Source organism: Raphanus sativus, chromosome 3 (genome assembly GCF_000801105.2).
Source record: "Raphanus sativus cultivar WK10039 chromosome 3, ASM80110v3, whole genome shotgun sequence".
Classification (NCBI taxonomy): domain Eukaryota; kingdom Viridiplantae; phylum Streptophyta; class Magnoliopsida; order Brassicales; family Brassicaceae; genus Raphanus; species Raphanus sativus.
Window position 1 is genome coordinate 7,691,125 of NC_079513.1, and position 17,564 is coordinate 7,708,688.

The 17,564-nt window shown below is 43.4% G+C and overlaps 1 protein-coding gene and 1 pseudogene across 2 annotated transcripts; both read left to right on the plus strand.

The window, feature by feature from the left end:
• Window positions 1-16,091, plus strand: part of LOC108845063 (polycomb group protein EMBRYONIC FLOWER 2-like) — a 28,658-nt pseudogene extending 12,567 nt beyond the window's left edge.
• On the plus strand, window positions 16,069-17,564 carry LOC108845956 (valine--tRNA ligase, mitochondrial 1). 2 transcript variants are annotated; one of them, XM_057006535.1, is made up of 5 exons: window positions 16,069-16,670; window positions 16,762-16,931; window positions 17,020-17,092; window positions 17,214-17,279; window positions 17,357-17,564. In XM_057006535.1, the coding sequence occupies exons 1-5, from the start codon at window positions 16,386-16,388 to the stop codon at window positions 17,522-17,524; spliced, it is 762 nt and encodes a 253-aa protein (XP_056862515.1). In that variant the 5' UTR covers window positions 16,069-16,385; the 3' UTR covers window positions 17,525-17,564. The 2 variants fall into 2 exon arrangements, with proteins under 2 accessions (XP_056862515.1, XP_056862516.1); XM_057006536.1 differs by having other exon boundaries at window positions 17,369-17,564.

Below are 17,564 nucleotides of genomic sequence, written 5' to 3' on the forward strand. Positions count from 1 at the left end.
TTTCTTCGATAAGGATGATTAATGGGAAGAAATCGCCGGTGACAATCGAACCAACTTGTCTTCCTACCGTTCTTCAGCTGAAATGCATCTGTCGTTCCATTACAATATGGACAAGATAATCTCCCATGTGTAGTCCACCCAGACAACATCCCATAAGCAGGAAAGTCACTTATGGTCCACAAAAGCATCGCTCGCATCGTAAAATTTGTCTTCGTTGAGCAGTCGTACGTCCTCACCCCTGTTGCCCACAAATCTTTCAACTCTTTTATCAGTGGCTGTAGAAAGACATCCAGAGACCTTTTTGGATGGTTCGGACCAGGTATTAATATGGTCAAGAACAGAAACTCCCGTTGCATGCACATATCTGGAGGCAGGTTGTATGGCGTCATAAAGACTGGCCACAATGAATATTGTCTCCCTGACATACCGAAGGGACTAAATCCGTCCGTGCATAATCCCATATACACATTTCGGCTATTGCTAGCGAATTGTGGATATATTTTGTTAAAATGTTTCCAAGCTCTTGCATCTGATGGATGAGTCATCTCACCATCCGTCTGAGTATGCTCGGCATGCCATCTCATTTTTCCAGCAGTCTCCTCAGATTGGTACAATCTTTTCAATCTGTCGGTAATTGGTAGGTACCACATCCTTTGGTACGGTACCCTATTACGTCCTCGTCCTTGCGGTTTGAATCGTGGCTTCTTGCAGAATCGACACTCTTCTAACTTCTCATCATCTCCCCAGTAGAGCATGCAGTTGTCGATGCAAACGTCTATCATCTCAGAAGGCAACCCCAGACTATAAACTAGTTTCTGAATCTCATAATAAGAATCAGCAGAGACATTGTCTTCCGGCAAATACTCTTTAAACAAGTCTGTCCATGCATTCATGCAACTTTCAGGTAGATTATGATCAGTTTTAATACTCATCATTCTAGCAGCCAACGACAATTTAGAGAGACCTTCTCTACAACCACTGTAAAGTGGCTGATTCGCAGCATCTAACATTTCATAAAACTTTTTTGCATCTATGTTAGGTTCTTCAACTTCATCATCATCATGAGCAACAAATGCATCAGCTACCATATCATGAACCCTATCATAATTATCTACCATCTGCTCCTCCTGATGGTATCTATGTTGATTATGCAAATGATCAACCGGTTCATTCTGAAAATTGCTATTACTACTACTAGCTTCATTCTCATAATTATAACCTTCTCCATGTTGAAACCAGATATAGTAATTTGGCATGAAACCTCTATTTATTAAATGCTTCCAAACATTTTCACGAGTTGCCAGTTTTGAATTGTTGCATTTTCGACAAGGACAAAACATCTTACCGCTTTCTTGGGCGAGCGGTGTAGAATCTGCTTGATGCATAAATGTCTCTAGTCCTTCCAGATACTCTTTCGTCACTCTCCCGTTAGCATCTCTATGCGTGTACATCCATCTCCGCAACTCTAAATAATTTCCATCACCAGACATTTTTTTTTTCACGTTTTTAGATTTTTTTTTCTTTTGCATGTGGTGTGTTTCAAATGTTCCTCAAATGACATATTTATAGGAAAATTCGAAATTGGTAGGTGAGATTTTACTACGAATTAACGACGAAATATGGGTAGTTAGACAAGATAAAAAACGTGTGTCACCTAAAATTAGGTAACACTCGCAAAAACCACGTAAATATTTTCCTCGTTAATTACACGTTAATTATTACGTGTTCATTACGACGAAATGCTGTTTCCTCGTAAAAACGACGTTCCTTTACGTTTGGTTTACGACGAAACTCTTTCGTCGTTAATTAACGACGAAATAACGTGTTTATTGTCTTTTCACGTAACTTCCTCGTAAAGGCCTCGTAATTTTACGAGGAAATTATTTCGTCGCTAACTTTCGTCGCTAAGCCCGTGTTTCTTGTAGTGGTCTGCCATGCGTTCATGGTTGGATTTGATTAAGATCACAGGTTTTCCTTGCAGGAACCTTGTCACTCTTTTCACTCCACTATCTTGTTGTTTAGCTGTTGCTTTTATTATGAATGTTGTATCCAGACTATGTTATTTGTTTACTCTGTTTTGAGAGTTTATGAAATGAAATGAAATCGTTGACCAAAAAAAAAATGTTCATAAATGTCTATTTCTTCTATAGATCAATCATCATGAGAGTTTCTATTTACTTTGTTCTGGCAGGAGAAAATTGCCTATGGAGCAAAATACCCCTGGAATCTCTCTATTCATCATGGCAGAAATATCCAAATATGGACTTGGAACAGAAAGCTAATTCAGTCTCTCTTGTTGAAATGCAGCCTTGCTATGTACAGGTAATTTTGCCTTAAACCCTTTTTTTGTTATCAATAAACTGTTTAAGTAGGTTTTATTGTTTCGTTTTGCATATTCACTGCTCCCTATTATGAAACGGGGACTCTGGATTCAACTTCTTTCATGTAACTTGACAATGTAAACTGGAAAGTGAATTTTGTTAGATCTTATTATGAAAACATTACTGGTATGACTTGTCTATTTCTGCAGATAAAGTCTATGAGTGAGGAAAAGTGTATTGCGATCCAGGTTCCAAGCAATCCCCTCATCTTGGTAACTTTCCACACTTTTGGAACACTTCCATCATTTACTCTAATACTAATTTTGTTAAATATCTTATAATTCGTGTACTTCTTTTTTTCGTTTGAAGAGCTCACCGCAGCAAATGAAAGTCACTATATCTGCGGAAGAGGTTGCACTGACAGAAAAGTCTCCTTATAATTCATTTTCATTTAATGACGTCCCTTCTTCTTCAGTGTTAGAAATTATTAGGTAATTTCAGTTTAATCTACGATTCCTTTTTAGCTTTCTTGCCTCATCTCATTCTCTGTGTTTGCAATTGTATAAACTTTGTTGACCTGGCTTCTACCTCCCTTAATTTATAGTTTGGTTTTCTTGAATTTTGGCTGCCCCTCTCTATTAATTGGAAGTGTTACCTACAGCTGAATGAGTTATAATGTCCATGTCGACCGCAAATAACTCTTCTACATTTTTTGCATAGGTCGAGAGCAGGGAATCAATTACATATACTATAACAACAAATTGTAGAAAACCGAAGGTATTTTTGTATAATCATTAACCTGTTTCGTACCCATATGATATATATATATATATATATATATATATATATCATAAATTACATTTTGGAAGTTATTTGTTTCCAGTAACTGAAGACTTTACTTGTCCAATCTGCATAGTAAAATGTGTCAGTTTTAAGGTGGACTTTCATTTCTATTCTCACTCATATCTCTGAGTCAAATATACATCTGTAGTGGACTATAGTTTATGTAGTGATGCAATCCTTTTTTTCTTCCCAATCATGTTGCAGGGACTGCAATGTCACATGCCATCAACCCATGATCTCTTCAGTTTTGAATTTTGGGTTTGAACTTCAAATTTCATTTAGCTATTTCTCAGTATTCTATGGTTCCCACTAATCTCTTCCACTTGGGTTTTAGGTGAATGAAGAATATCAGGTTGTAAATGTGTCTCTGAAGAGTGAGACAATGATCACCGAGGTTAGTACATCTTATTTCCAAAATAATATCCTCAATGAGCTATTGATTTTTGAAAGTTTAAATAGGAGAACTGGAATATTTCATTGTTGTCTTGCAACACTGATCTCTGCTGTTGTCTTCAATGGCATAGAGAAAATAAAATCACAATGACATCGATATGGCCTGTAACTATTGTGGTCATTGTGAGGGATTAAACTCACCACCTAGATTTTAGATCAGGTTTAAGGGTTTAGGAAAGGTTAGGGAAAGATAACGTGGGCTGAATCCCGTGATAACTTGTAGAATGAATTACGATTTTGTATTGATATTGTGGTAAAAGAATGGTTACAAAAGATGTTTCTCTTGACGATTACAAAGACAACAAAATGTTTAACAGATGATGTGAATAATCGTGAAAATGAATAAGGGTTGAATAATCTCTTTCTTCACTTGCTTTCTCCTTAAATAGTCTCAGGTCCCGCTTGATCGTCGCCAACTGGTTCCCGAGATCTTCTCCGTTTATTGAGGGATCCGCAACAGCTTCCCTTTGACCGGGTCTTGCGCTTCTTTTGTTACGACGTGAGCTTCCTCTTCGTCGTGATCTCTTTGGTAAAAGTCCTTAGCTCTCAGCCTTCGGCTCCAGCTTAGCTCCTTTTAGATATCGAGCTCGTGATGGGCCTGTCGCGGCCTGTTATCGTCTTTTATTATTTAGCAGTCAGCTACCGGGCCATATTCGGGCCCAACAGTTGCCCCCAGCTCTCGAGATTATGTATCGTTATTCTCGGGAGCTAGACCTAGCCGCCCAAGCTAGATTCTCTTGTTGAGATCATGATTACTAGCTATCTCAACCATATTTATTTTTATCTGATCGAACGGCTGTAAATTCTCTTTGATTAAATCGATGGTTTGGATTAATAGGAGTTTGAAATGTAGTTTCCGATTTTCGAGACATGATGGGATATAAAGCTGCGAGTATTAACTACATGTCTCTCCACTTCCTCCACGCCTCCGACGGTTTCCAAGGTAACTTCTCCCTCTTCTTTTATTTTACGGCACGTTTTTTTTTTTAATCTCTGTTTCGAACTCGATTTTCATCCTTAAGCTCTTTAGAAAGTTCATTCTTGCTCATCTCAACCCGATCCTTCCTTTTTCGCCTCTCTTCTCTTTTCCCTTTACTTACAATGAGTAAGAAAGAAAGCTCCGGCGCAATTCAAATCTCCACTTCCGGTGCTCGTCTTATGAAGGTCAAACAAGAAACCGGTGAGAAGATGAAAGATACCGGGAAGAAGAAAGTTAAAGACTCGATCGGGGCAAGAGTCAAAAGGATGAAGAAGAAAGGTGGCAAGAGCGCCTCCTCTGGACCTCACTTTCCGTCGCTCTTAAGGAGCCAAGACGTTGCCAACCTTATCGTTCAAGCCCATGGCAAGAGTGACCTAGCTAGGGCTTGTAATGAGGACAAAACCCCTGAATCCGTTCCGGAGGGTTGGTTCTGTGTACATGAGAAGTACATCGCTAAGTGACATCTTAGGTTCCCTCTCCCCACCCTCTTGCTAGACCTCCTAGATCACTATCAACTGGCCCTTTCCCAACTTTGTCCCTCGGTTATCCGAGTGATAAATGGATTCATCACTAGGGCCAAGGAGGAGGAGTTCTTGTGGGTTTGACCGAGTTGATGAGTCTCTTTTCAATAAAGGAGAGTACTTCCAAGGATGGTGGAAGCGGTACCTACTACCTCCCTGGTCGCCCAGGACTAGGCGTCTTCAAGTTCATGGGCAGTGATGATGATTGGCGGAAGAAGTATTTTTATGTCAAGATTGACCCTTTGACGGTTCCTGTAGGCCGAGACCTCAGGACCTCTTGGTCTGATATTTCTGGTTAGGATTTTAGGGACAGTTGCGTATTTATTTTGCTTATTGTGATGTCCTAACTGCTTTTGATTCTTTTGCAGAGATTGAGGATCCTGTCAAGTTGTCCGGTAAACTTACCAGAGCTCTCCATAGAAAGCTGCAGCACAGTCCCAATAACTGGGCAGCTTACACTACCACAAGAGTCGGATCGGCCAGGTTCCCTGATCGATACAATTCATCTTTTCCTGATTCGGTATCGGTTGCTGGTTTAGAAGGTAACCTTCTACTCTTAATTCATGATTTTTACTGTTCGAATCTGTCTCATGTGATTAATGAATTTTTTTTACGATTCAGTCTCTGAAGGTGATTCAGTATTCGAAGTTTCGTCCGGAGCAAGTACTTCCGAGAAGACTCAATCACAGAAGATGCCTATTCAGCCCTCCTTCCGTTCCAGGGGTAGATCGACCAAGGCTGCCAGCTCCTCTAGAGGGAGCGACAAGAACCAAGGAGGATCCTTCCTTGACTCTGTGAAGGAAGCTCTTGATGAGGGAGGCTCTGCTCCTGCTAAAGGTGTTGGCTCTTCGGAGCCTAAAGTTCAGGAAGTTGGCCTTCCCTCCGCGGTTCCGATGACTGAAGCTAATCCTCAAATGGCGAGGGATCCTCCAGAATTTGAGCCCCCGAGGAGCAAAAGGTCCCGAACTGACCAGGTTGACAGACCTTCGAGGTCTTCTTCCTCCTCTTCTAGAGGGGGAACCGTTGGCTGGAACTTTGCTCATTCGAAGCCTGGATCGGTTTTTGATGATTCGTGGGGTTTGGCTACTCTGATGAGGCATATGAAGAGTACCGGATGCTCCCTCCCCTCGATCTCCAATCTCACGAACAAGGATGAGTACGTTGATATTGCCCATCACATGGGTCAGGTATGAAGTCTATTTCAACTTTTTAGCTTTACTTTTGGAAGATTTTCATTAAATCGTTTTTTTTTTGTTTTTTGTAGCTGGCTGGCGCTATTAACAGGGCTCAGTTCAAGTTTGAGGACGCCGTTCACAATGCCCCCAGTGCTGAGGAATTAGCTCAGGTCACTGATCTGGTCAAGGCCACCAAGACTGAGCTCAATCAGACTCGGGCTCTGATCTCGGATCTCCAAGCTGAGGTAAAGAGACTTGGCTCCAAATGTGATGCTCAGCAAGGGACAATCGAGAGCCAGTTGATTTCAGGTGAAGAATAGGAAGATTGGGGATTTGGATGCTGCTCGGAAGATAGCCGAGTATCAAGTCAAAGAGCTGATTGCTTCATCCCAGAGCAGCCAGAAGAACAAGGAAGCTGAGGTCAGACTAGCCGTCCGGAGAGGAAAGATGGAGGTAGCTGATGCCTACAACAAAGTTCTGGTTGTTGTCAAGGAGAAGTTCTCCAAGAAGAAGGATGAAGTCGATCTCCTGGTTCATGCTCAAGAGATTCAAGCCAACACCGAGCTCTTGAAAGACATGCTGGATGGCGAGATTAAGAGCACTAAAGACGAGTATGATCGCTTGGTGGAAATGATGCCAGAGGCTGTTGCGGCGTACGAGAAGGCTCAGGTCTCGGATTTCTCGATCGGCAAGCTCCCTCTTCCCCAACTCTCTGAGAGCTCAGGTACTTTTGAGGTTAATATGTTTAATCTCTCCTTTTCTGGAGAATTCGGTTCTAATTTGGGATTGGTGGGTTCTTACTCAGCTCCAGTCGAAACCGCCTCTGGAGGTGGCGACAAGGAGATGGAGGAAGAGGTTCCTGAGGAGGAAGATCCGGTTGGCGAGGGAGCTGAGAAGAGCTCGGATGACAAGGAAGTTTAAGAGCTGAGGCTCTTTCATGTGTTTCTAGGATTTCCGCCCAATGGGCTTTGGTTTCTTTATTTCTAAGACTTATAGCCTGAGGAGGCTTTTAAACCTTTGTCGGTTTGTACTTTGAATCTTTGTTAGCCTGGGGAGGCTTTTAAACCTTTGTTTAATTTCAAACTTGGTTTTCAGTTTCATTTTAAGTTTTTCTGCTTTAGTCGTAGAATATGACATTTGATCATAATCGGGTTTCTTGATAAGTCTTGGAGACTTGGATCGTTTTTAGCTCCCTAAGAGGGGTTTCTTGAAGTATCGAGGTCAGCTTAGGGTTTTTAGGAGCCTGAGCTTAACTCGGGTACTTTAGGTAAGGGTTCTTGGGAACCTGAATTCGTTTGTGGGATTTTAAGATCCGTAGGGACTTGCTTAGGATTTTAAGACCTTTCGATGTTTGATAAGGATTTCAAGACCTTTATATTTAAGGATTTTAAGACCTTTGAGACTTGATAAGGATTTTAAGACCTTTGAGATTTGATAAGGATTTCAAGACCTTAGGTCCAGGTTCGTTGAGACCTGATATTGCTTGAAGGATTTTAAGACCTTTAGTGGTTTATCAAATTTGATTTCGTTTGAAAGATTTCATGACCTTCAAGATTATTAAGGATTTTAAGACCTTAGGTCCAGGTTCATGGAGACCTGAGCTGAGCCGGAGGGTTTTAGGATCCTAGGTCCGTGTTTGTAGGGACCTATGTTGTTAAAGAATTGAGACATCGAGAATAATTGCTTTATTGATAATTGGATACATGGTATCATAGTAATCATACAATTGTTGTATTATAATGATCATACACTTGCTGCTTGGGCTATGTGATTTTAATCAGACATATGCCCCCTTTGGTTATGGTGAACAAAGTGTTGAAATGAGGTTGGGGCTGCATTCATGACGGAGTTGCCTAAGTACCCAGTCAAGGGATCAAGCCTAACGTAGTTCAGGAATTTTAGGTACCTAATGATAGTATCTCTTAAGATTCGTGGCATTCCACGATCTGATTTCAGGTATCCCGGTTCGCACATTTCGGAGCTTGTAAACGCCAGGTCGTACCACATGGATGATCTGATAGGGACCTTCCCAGTTGTTTCCTAACTTACCGGCATCTGGTTCCTTGGTTCCTTCGAAAACTTTCCTAAGTACTAGGTCACCTACAGCGAACTGTCGGAGCCTGACTTTGGAGTTGTACTGTCGTGCCATTGCTTGGTGATAGTTTTGAATGCAAATCAGGGCTCGGTCCCGTCTTTCCTCGATTAGATCGAGGCTGTCTGTTAGGAGCTGATCATTAGCTGCGGGATCGGATGTACAGAGTTCCCGGCGGAGGCTACCAGCAATGGTTTCAGCTGGGACGACAGCTTCCATCCCATATGCTAAGGAGAAAGGGGTTTCTTCTGAGCTTTTCGTGGGGTGGTTCGACATGCCCAAAGTACTTTAAGTAATTTTTCTGACCAGAGTTCCTTCTGGGTTCCGAGGCGTTTCTTGAGGTTTGCTAATACTGATTTATTAGCAGCCTCCGCCTGTCCGTTTCCTTGAGGTCGGCGAGGTGTTGAGAAGGTCAGGCGAATATTCCACTTGTCACAAAATATTTTGAAATCGTGGGATATGAATTGTCCTCCATTGTCAGTTACGATTTCGTATGGGACGCCGTGTCTACACACGATTTCTTTCCACACAAATCGTTCGACCTCGACTCTGGTTACCTGTTGGAAAGCTTCAGCCTCTATCCATTTCGTGAAGTAGTCTGTTAGGACTAAGAGGAAGCGTAGCTTCTTCTTTCCGCTTCCTGATGCTACTAGTGGTCCTACGATGTCCATGGACCATCTCATAAATGGATAAGGGGTGGATATGTTGGACAGCTTTTCCGCAGGTTGGTGTATAATCGGTGCATGCCTCTGGCACTTGTCGCATGAAGAGGAATAGGCCTCACAGTCTGCAATAATGGTAGGCCAGAAATATCCCTATCTTTTGATTCTGATGGCTAGAGCTCTTCCTCCAGAGTGGTTCCCGCAGGAGCCGTCGTGCATTTCCTTCATGAGTCTCATAGCAACGAGGCCATGGACGCATTTTAGGTAAGGTCCGGAAACGCTTCGTTTGTGGAGGACAGACTCGATTACGCAGTATCTCGCACTTAATGCTTTGAGCTTCCGAGCCTCCCATTTATTGGGTGGAGTCTTTCCTTCCAGGATGTATTGCGTGATTGGATTTCTCCAATCCTCTCTCCCTACAACTTTGTTATGAAGAGACGAGGGAGGTTCCTGTTCGGGACCTGGTGTCGTGGTGCCCCCGGAGGTATTTGTAGGATTGGGCTCCAGGGAGTCTGAATTCCGAGGAATACCTCCAATTCCTTCATTATTCTCCGGGGTCTGGATGGTGCCCCCAGATGAATTTTGGAGAGCTGAACGGCTTCTGGTTTTAACTCTGCAGACGAGTGGGTCTGAGTTGGTGCCCCCGGGGGTATTCGTGAGATCAGGCTCCAAGAAGTCTGAATTTCGAAGAATACCTTCCGTGTTTTGGATTGTGTTCCCGGAGGTATGCTTTTTAGAGCTACGTACTCTGGTTTTTGGGAACCAAAATGTTGTGAGAACTTGGGTAGCTACCGTTTCAGGACAGGTACCTTCGGGTTGCTCTGTTAGCTTGCTGTCTATCTCAGCTTTAGTAGCTATGTCGATGCTTGGTTTTTCGATTCCTTCTACGGGTATGATCCGTTTTACGAGGGGGTCTGACGTGGAGGCTAAAGCAGCCAACGCATCTGCTGAGGAGTTCTCTCCTCGTGGGATCCTTGTTAGCTCGAATTTGTCGAACTGCCTAGTGAGGTTCTGGACGACTTCGAGATATGCCCCCATTCTTTCGTCCCTCGTTTCATATTCTCCGTGAAACTGGCTAGCTACTAGCTGTGAATCACTATAAGCGTTTAGCTCTCGAATTCCGAGACTTAGGGTGAGTTTCAACCCTGCGATTAGTGCTTCATATTCAGCTTCGTTGTTTGAGGCGCTGAATCCAAGCCTATATGACTGCTCAATGGTTTCTCCTGCTGAAGAAGTTAGCCTTAGACCGACACCGGAGCCCTGTTTTGATGAGGCTCCGTCGACATACAGGCTCCACTTCGGAGATTCCATTTCGGAGTCTAATTGCTCGGATGCTAATTCAATGATAAAGTCGGTAAGGACCTGAGCTTTTGCTGCTGCTCGAGGTCTATACTCAATATCATATTCACTGAGCTCTATGGCCCATTTAGCCAATCGCCCTGACTGGCTAGGGCTGTACAATATCATTCGTAATGGTTGTGAGGTCATTACGACGATTGAGTGCGATTGGAAGTAAGGTCGCAATTTTCTGGCAGCTGTTACGACTGCTAGAGCTAATTTTTCCATTGCGGGATACCTTGTTTCGGCGTCTATCGAACTCTTACTGGTGTAATAGACAGGTCTTTGTTCGTTTTGTTCCTCTCGTACCAGCACGCCGCTAACTGCAGCAGTCGATACAGCGAGGTACATGTACAATGGCTCTCCTACTACAGGTTTAGATAGGATCGGAGGTTCGGAGAGGTAAGCTTTCAATTGCTTGAAGGCTTCCTCGCACTTCTCGTCCCATAAGAACTTCTTATTATTTCTTAGAAGCTTGTAGAATGGGAGGCACTTATCGGTGGACTTGGATATGAATCGATTTAATGCCGCGATTCGTCCAGTCAACCTCTGTACTTCTCTGGTTGTCTTAGGTGACGGCATTTCTAGGAAGGTTGATATCTGTTGCGGGTTGGCTTCAATGCCTCTTTCGGTTACGAGGTAGCCTAGGAATTCGTCTGAGGGTACCCCGAAGGTACATTTAGTGGGATTGAGCTTCATATCGTACTTATTAAGGATATCGAAGCATTCCCTTAAGTGGGAGATATGGTCTTCTCCAGCTGAGGATTTGACTAGCATATCGTCAATATAGACCTCCATGGTTTTTCCAAGTTGCCCAGCGAACATCTTATTTACTAGCCTCTGATAGGTAGCTCCTGCGTTCTTTAATCCGAATGGCATAACCTTGTAACAATAGGTTCCTCGTTCGGTTATGAATGCAGTTTTCTCCTGGTCCTCAGGATCCATCATGATTTGGTTGTATCCTGAGAAGGCATCCATGAAGGATAGGAGTCGATGGCCAGCAGTTGCTTCAACCAGGCGGTCGATGTGAGGTAACGGGAAGCTGTCTTTAGGACAAGCCTTGTTTAGGTCTGTGAAGTCTGCACAGATTCTCCATTTCCCGTTTTTCTTCTTTACAACTACCGGGTTAGCTAGCCAGTCAGGGTAGTGTACCTCTCGAATGGACCCAGCTTTCGTAAGTCGGTCAACTTCGTCGTTAACAGCTTGAGCCTTTTCGAGGCCCAGCTTGCGACGTTTTTGTTTGATCGGTTTGAAAGTAGGGTCTACTTTTAGTTTATGGGTGGTGATGTTCGGATCTATGCCTTTCATGTCATTGGTGGACCATGCAAAGGTCTTGACATTGCTTTTCAGGAAGTCAATGAGCTCCTTTTTCGTCTCAGGAGGTAGCTCAGATCCGATGCTCACCTGTCTTTCAGGATTTGAGTCGTCGATGCAAACTTTTTCGGTGAGGTTCTTGGGGGGACCTCGAATATTTTGTTGCATTTCGCGACCCTCCTGGATCTGTAATTGCTATTGGGGGACTTTTTGAGGATTTCGAATCCTCCCAAATAGCAGATCCTGGATATCTTCTGGCTACCGTGTACGGTAGCTACCCCTTCAGGTGTTGGGAATTTCACACATTGATGATACGTCGAGGCTACTGCCTTCATTTTGTGAATCCAGGGTCTTCCCAGGATCGAATCGAACGGGGAAGGTCTGTCGATGACTACTAAGTTGGTCATTTTCATTATTCCGCCAGCTATGACTGGGAGCTTGATAGTGCCCAATGAGGTAGTTGTTTCTCCGGAGAAGCCTACGAGATTAGCTTTCTGGCCAATAATTTCGTAGTCGTCTATTTCCATCCCTTTTAGGGTGTTGTAGAAAATAAGGTCGACAGAGCTTCCTGTGTCTATCATGAGTTTAGGGACCTCGTATCATGCGATGTTCAGGGTGACAATCAACGCATCATCGTGAGGTCTGTCAAGGTTTGAGGTCTCGCTTTCCCAGAAAGAAATCTTAGTATTGGACTCGGGGTTGGGAGGCTTAGGTCCAGTGTTAGACATAGCCTTCCGTACGTGATCCTTAATGGAGTTGACGGAGTCTTGACATATGTCTGATCCTCCAAGGATACAGTCCACCCTCGAGTCGGGGCTCGATTGAGGGGACGGTTTGCTTAAGAGAGCTTCGACTTGTAAACTTTTTCCTTGGGGGAATTTTCCAAGAATCAACTCGACTCTTTTCTTGGGAGCTGGAGGTGGCGAATCGGTCTCCTTCTCAGGTGACCTCTCGCGCTTTGGAGAGGTGTCTCTGGGACCTCTTTTCTGATAAGGTGGTGGCTTTTTAAGGTCCACTCTCTTTATTTCTCCGGCTGCGAATTTAGCTGCCAGTTGTCGTTGGAGGTCCCAACATTCCTCAGTTGAGTGCCCTTCTCGATCATGATAAGAGCAATGTTTGTTTTTATCAAAGCCTTTTGACCAGGGAGTTTTGTTTGCTGCGGCGACAGGTTTTTCTTCCTTGTCTTCCTCGATTGCGTAGGAATGTTCTCCCTGAGTTTGGTTGTTTCGGGGGTTCCCCCTTTTATGAGGTCCCTTTGCCTCAGAGGATTCACCTTTCGAGTGATTCTGAGGCTTCTTGTGGAGTTTATCCAATGCGGCTGTCTCCTCCTCCAAAGTAATGTATCTGGTGGCTTTATGAAGAGCATCATCGATAGTTGGAGGAGTATTGAGTGTTAGCTCTGACCACCAGAATTTCGATTTATAGAGCAGACCTCTCCTAAGAGCCTCGATGGTGACTAGGTCGTTAGGATTCGAGAGCTTAGTTCTTATTGCCCTGAATTTCTCGATGTAGACTCGTAGTGAGTCCCACATTCCTTGTCTGACCTTCCAAAGGTCGGCCTCGGAGGCTTGCTTCAGGATATGGGCCGAGTACTGCTTCATGAAGGCGTTAGTTAACTGATCGAAACTATCTATCGAGGCTGGTTCGAGACCAGAGAACCACTCAAGGGCTGTTCCGACCAAGTTTTCGGCGAATGTTCTGCAGTAACCTGCTTCACATTCTTCCTGTGTAAAATGGGATTTAACGATTGCCAATCGGAAAGCTCTCAAATAGGCCTTTGGGTCGGAGGTCCCATCATACTCGGGAATTCTGATTTTTTGGGTATCTCTTATGTAGGAGCTGGCAATTCTGTCAGTGAATGGAGTTCCACGGGTTTCTTCGATCAAGCTATCGATTTCGGGAGCTGAGCTCGTAGCTTTATGGACTTGAGCTCCCAATTTTTGGAGAGCAGCATGAGTTTGTTCCATATATCTACTGATAGCTTCAGGTCCTTCCATGGGAAGGACATTTGGGTCGTTATTAGGTACCCGACGGGCAGGTTCCTGAGGGAATCGTGTGGGCTCATCCTCCCATGCAGCTGGTGGGCTAAATCGCTCACCAGCTCTTGGGTTATCAGAATCTATCCGTTGATATCCGTCCCATTCGGGGTTGAGCCTCTGGTTTGATAAATCGGAGCTGCTGTTCTGCCTCCAGATGGGAAGGATACTCCTGCCCCGGACCTAAAATCAGGTGGCGGAGGAGGTAGGCGAGAGCTCCGATCAGCGACCTGACTGGGTGTGGAACTGGTTGTTGCCACGTTGCTTCCCATATCACTGGTGATAGGTGGGTTAAACATGGGAGCTGTCCCAGTATGAGGTGTCTGGAAAGCAGATCCCCGTCCTTCGGGAGCAGTGCTATCAGGAGAAAAGTCTAGACGTCCCCGGGGGAATGAGGGATCGGTCAATCGATCTCGGAAGGTGACCCCCGGAGTTTGACGTCGCGGTGGTTGGGTTGTTGTGTCTAGAGATCTTGTTATCTCTTTGAATCGCTGCTGTCGAGCAGCTAGCTGATGCATCGTACGCTCACTTTCCTGAGCTTTGTCTACTAATTGCATCATCATCTGGCGAATCTCAGAGAGCTGAGCCTCCGTTTGATTCGGAGTGGCTTGCTGCTGAGGATTCTCGGTGGTTGGGAGCCCGGAGGCGGTTCCACTTGATGATCTCGGGTTAGTAGCCCCGGTTGTAGTCTGGCTCGTTCGAGTGCCAGCCGGAAGCTGTTGCCCAGATCGGTGGTCGCCACGTCGAGGCTCCGTGGTTACGAGACTAGAGCCTCCGTTGTTCGGTGAGCCATCGCTCTGAATCGGAAGGTTAAGGTCAGACGGATTGTGGTCTGATCGGTAGGATTCATCCTCAAGTTAGAGTAAAGGATTCGATTGTTTCTTCCCCACAGACGGCGTCAATTGTGAGGGATTAACCTCACCACCTAGATTTTAGATCAGGTTTAAGGTTTTAGGAAAGGTTAGGGAAAGATAACGTGGACTGAATCCCGTAATAACTTGTAGAATGAATTACGATTTTGTATTGACATTGTGGTAAAAGAATGGTTACAAAAGATGTTTCTCTTGACGATTACAAAGACAACAAAATGTTTAACAGATGATGTGAATAATCGTGAAAATGAATAAGGGTTGAATAATCTCTTTCTTCACTTGCTTTCTCTTTAAATAGTCTCAGGTCCCGCTTGATCGTCGCCAACTGGTTTCCGAGATCTTCTCCGTTTATTGAGGGATCCGCAACAGCTTCCCTTTGACCGGGTCCTGCGCTTCTTTTTTTACGACGTGAGCTTCCTCTTCGTCGTGATCTCTTTGGTAAAAGTCCTTAGCTCTCAGCCTTCGGCTCCAGCTTAGCTCCTTTTAGATATCGAGCTCGTGATGGGCCTGTCGCGGCCTGTTATCGTCTTTTATTATTTAGCAGTCAGCTACCGGACCATATTCGGGCCCAACAGTCATCAAGGCTGAACTGTAGAATAGTATCCTGACTTTTATAGGTGTCAAACCTTCTAGTAGTAGAAATGGTGCTATAGTATATTCTTTCTTTGTAGTTTTTCCAAATTGATGATTACTCTAAGCAAAGCTTTCTAAATGTAATGTAAAATAATAAAATCAGATTAATGAGGACGACCTTAACGCAAGGAATGAAACATACTTTTTCTCGTAAGTTGTCTGGCATATTATGTTGAATTTACTTATCTTACTCGCATTTGGGTGTCAATCTTACTTAAACCATTAAAAATTTACAACATATAACAGTACAAAGAAATCTAGACGTAAGAGGCAGAAGAGTCAGGTAGGGAGTTCAAGGCAGGGGCCTCATCTTGGACTAGGCTGCGAGGTGCTAGATAAGACTGACGGTATGTGTTTGATTGTAACGGATCTTATTTGGATTTTTAGTTTTGGGATCCTGTTTAATTATTTATGACTAATTTACTGTCTTATGTGCATTAGACAACTTTGGATCACATTTCAATTGTCTTGATTTGGTAATTAACTCATTTTCCTTTAGGCTCTAACTGGTGACCATTGAATTAGGAATAAGAATGAGTAGGAAATGAATGAATATGAATAAAATTAATGGAATTAAAAGGAATATTTATTACTTTTGTTCCATATCAATTTTGATAAGGAATGTTTTTGTTCTATAGTTCCTTAAATTATTCCTATCCATTCATTTCCTACTCATTCCTATTCCTAATTTAATGGTCACCAGTTAGAGCCTTAGTGTTTTAATTTGAAAAGTGTGTCAGAGAAGAAAGTGGTTTGCTGATAAATTTGAGTATTGTGTAGGTGTTGGAGAATGTTTATGGTGAAACTGTGAAACCATGGCCTTCTTTACGGCCTAACTATGAACAAGTGTAATGTCTTTTTCGAATAGCTTCCAAACTGAAGACCCCAGAACCCCTTATTTTAAATAAAAGTAAACAATCCATTGGGTTTGGTACTTCGTTTTCTTCGCCGGTTCCGTTTCTGCACACAACTCCACTTTCTCTGCAATCAATCCTCCAAAATCAAACGGCTTTGTTTCGACTTTCTACCTCTTTATTTCTTTATAAATATCTTTTTGGTAGATATTCTCTTCTTCTTGGATATTTCTCGAATGACAAATCAATTGGTTCCAGCATCTCAACTCAAAGAAATTAAAAGTGAAGACCGATGACTTATCCACTGATCGTACCAGCCAAACCCTCTGCTCTACTAATCAATCAAAACGGGGAAAAAGGTGTCTCCTCCTCCAAAGCTGTCTCCGGCGAGTATATGTCGAAGAAACTAAAGGGCAACGCCGTTGTCTCCTCCGATCAAGTGTTGTTCTTCAGAGATGTCGGACCACAAGAAGGGGAGTCATCGTTTCGTCTCCTCCTCTTCGACGAACAGGTTTACTCCAAGGCTTCGAAAAAGCTCAAAGCTTTAGAGAAAGCGAAGCTTGGGGCAGAACTTAAGGTAAACCCTCAGCTCCAATTGTGAGTTTCGGGTTCAAAGTCAATTGCTTTACAGCTTTTTTCCCTGAAAAAAGTATGATCATGGTGTGTAGGCAAAACAGAGCAAAGATGTTTCTAAGAAGAGCACGAAGAAGAGTTCACAAAGGGATGCGCATGAAGAGAATCCTGAGGATTTTGTGGACCCTGAGACTCCTGTTTGTGAGAGGAAACAACTCTCTTTACAGATGGCTAAGCAATACAGTCCTGCTGCCGTAGAGAGAGCGTAAGTGTTTATAGAACTTTGGTGTTGTGGTGTGTTTCATTTGTCCCTCTAGATAAATTCTCTGTTGTTGTTTGTTTGATTTGGTCAGGTGGTACGCTTGGTGGGAGAAAGCTGGTTTCTTTACGGCGGATGCTAAGAGTTCCAAGCCAGCGTTTGTTATTGTAAGACCTTTACGGCGGATGCTAAGAGTTCCAAGCCAGCGTGTGTTCCATAAGATGTGTTGAAATATTGCAATAAAGATGCTCTAAATGGCTTCTTTGATCCTGTAATTTGTTTCTGTACGTTCTTCCTCCTCCAAATGTGACTGGACTCTTGCATATTGGCCATGCCTTAACAACTGCAATCCAGGTTTCATTAATAAAGTTGTTTTTGTTTTTTTTTGCTCTGTTTATTGTTCCTGCTAATGTTGTTCAGCGGCTTGACAGTTACTGATGCAGGATTTGATTATTCGTTGGAAGAGAATGTCTGGGTTTAAAGCACTGTGGGTGCCAGGCAGAGCCGGACCTGAAATTTTCGGGGCCCTATTCAAAATTAAAATTAAAACTTTGATTTTTTACCTTATAATCAAAGAACTGTTTCTCTGTTTTTTCTGAACAAAACAGTTGTTTTTAAGAAGGTGAAACCCAGAAATCA

Excerpts from the sequence above, each read along its gene's own strand:
- LOC108845956 (XM_057006535.1), top strand. The coding sequence starts at position 16,386 with ATGACTTATCCACTGATCGTACCAGCCAAACCCTCTGCTCTACTAATC. Across the intron at positions 16,671-16,761 it reads AGCTTGGGGCAGAACTTAAG|GCAAAACAGAGCAAAGATGT; the intron begins GTAAACCCTCAG and ends CATGGTGTGTAG. Across the intron at positions 17,093-17,213 it reads CCAAGCCAGCGTTTGTTATT|GTTCTTCCTCCTCCAAATGT; the intron begins GTAAGACCTTTA and ends TTGTTTCTGTAC.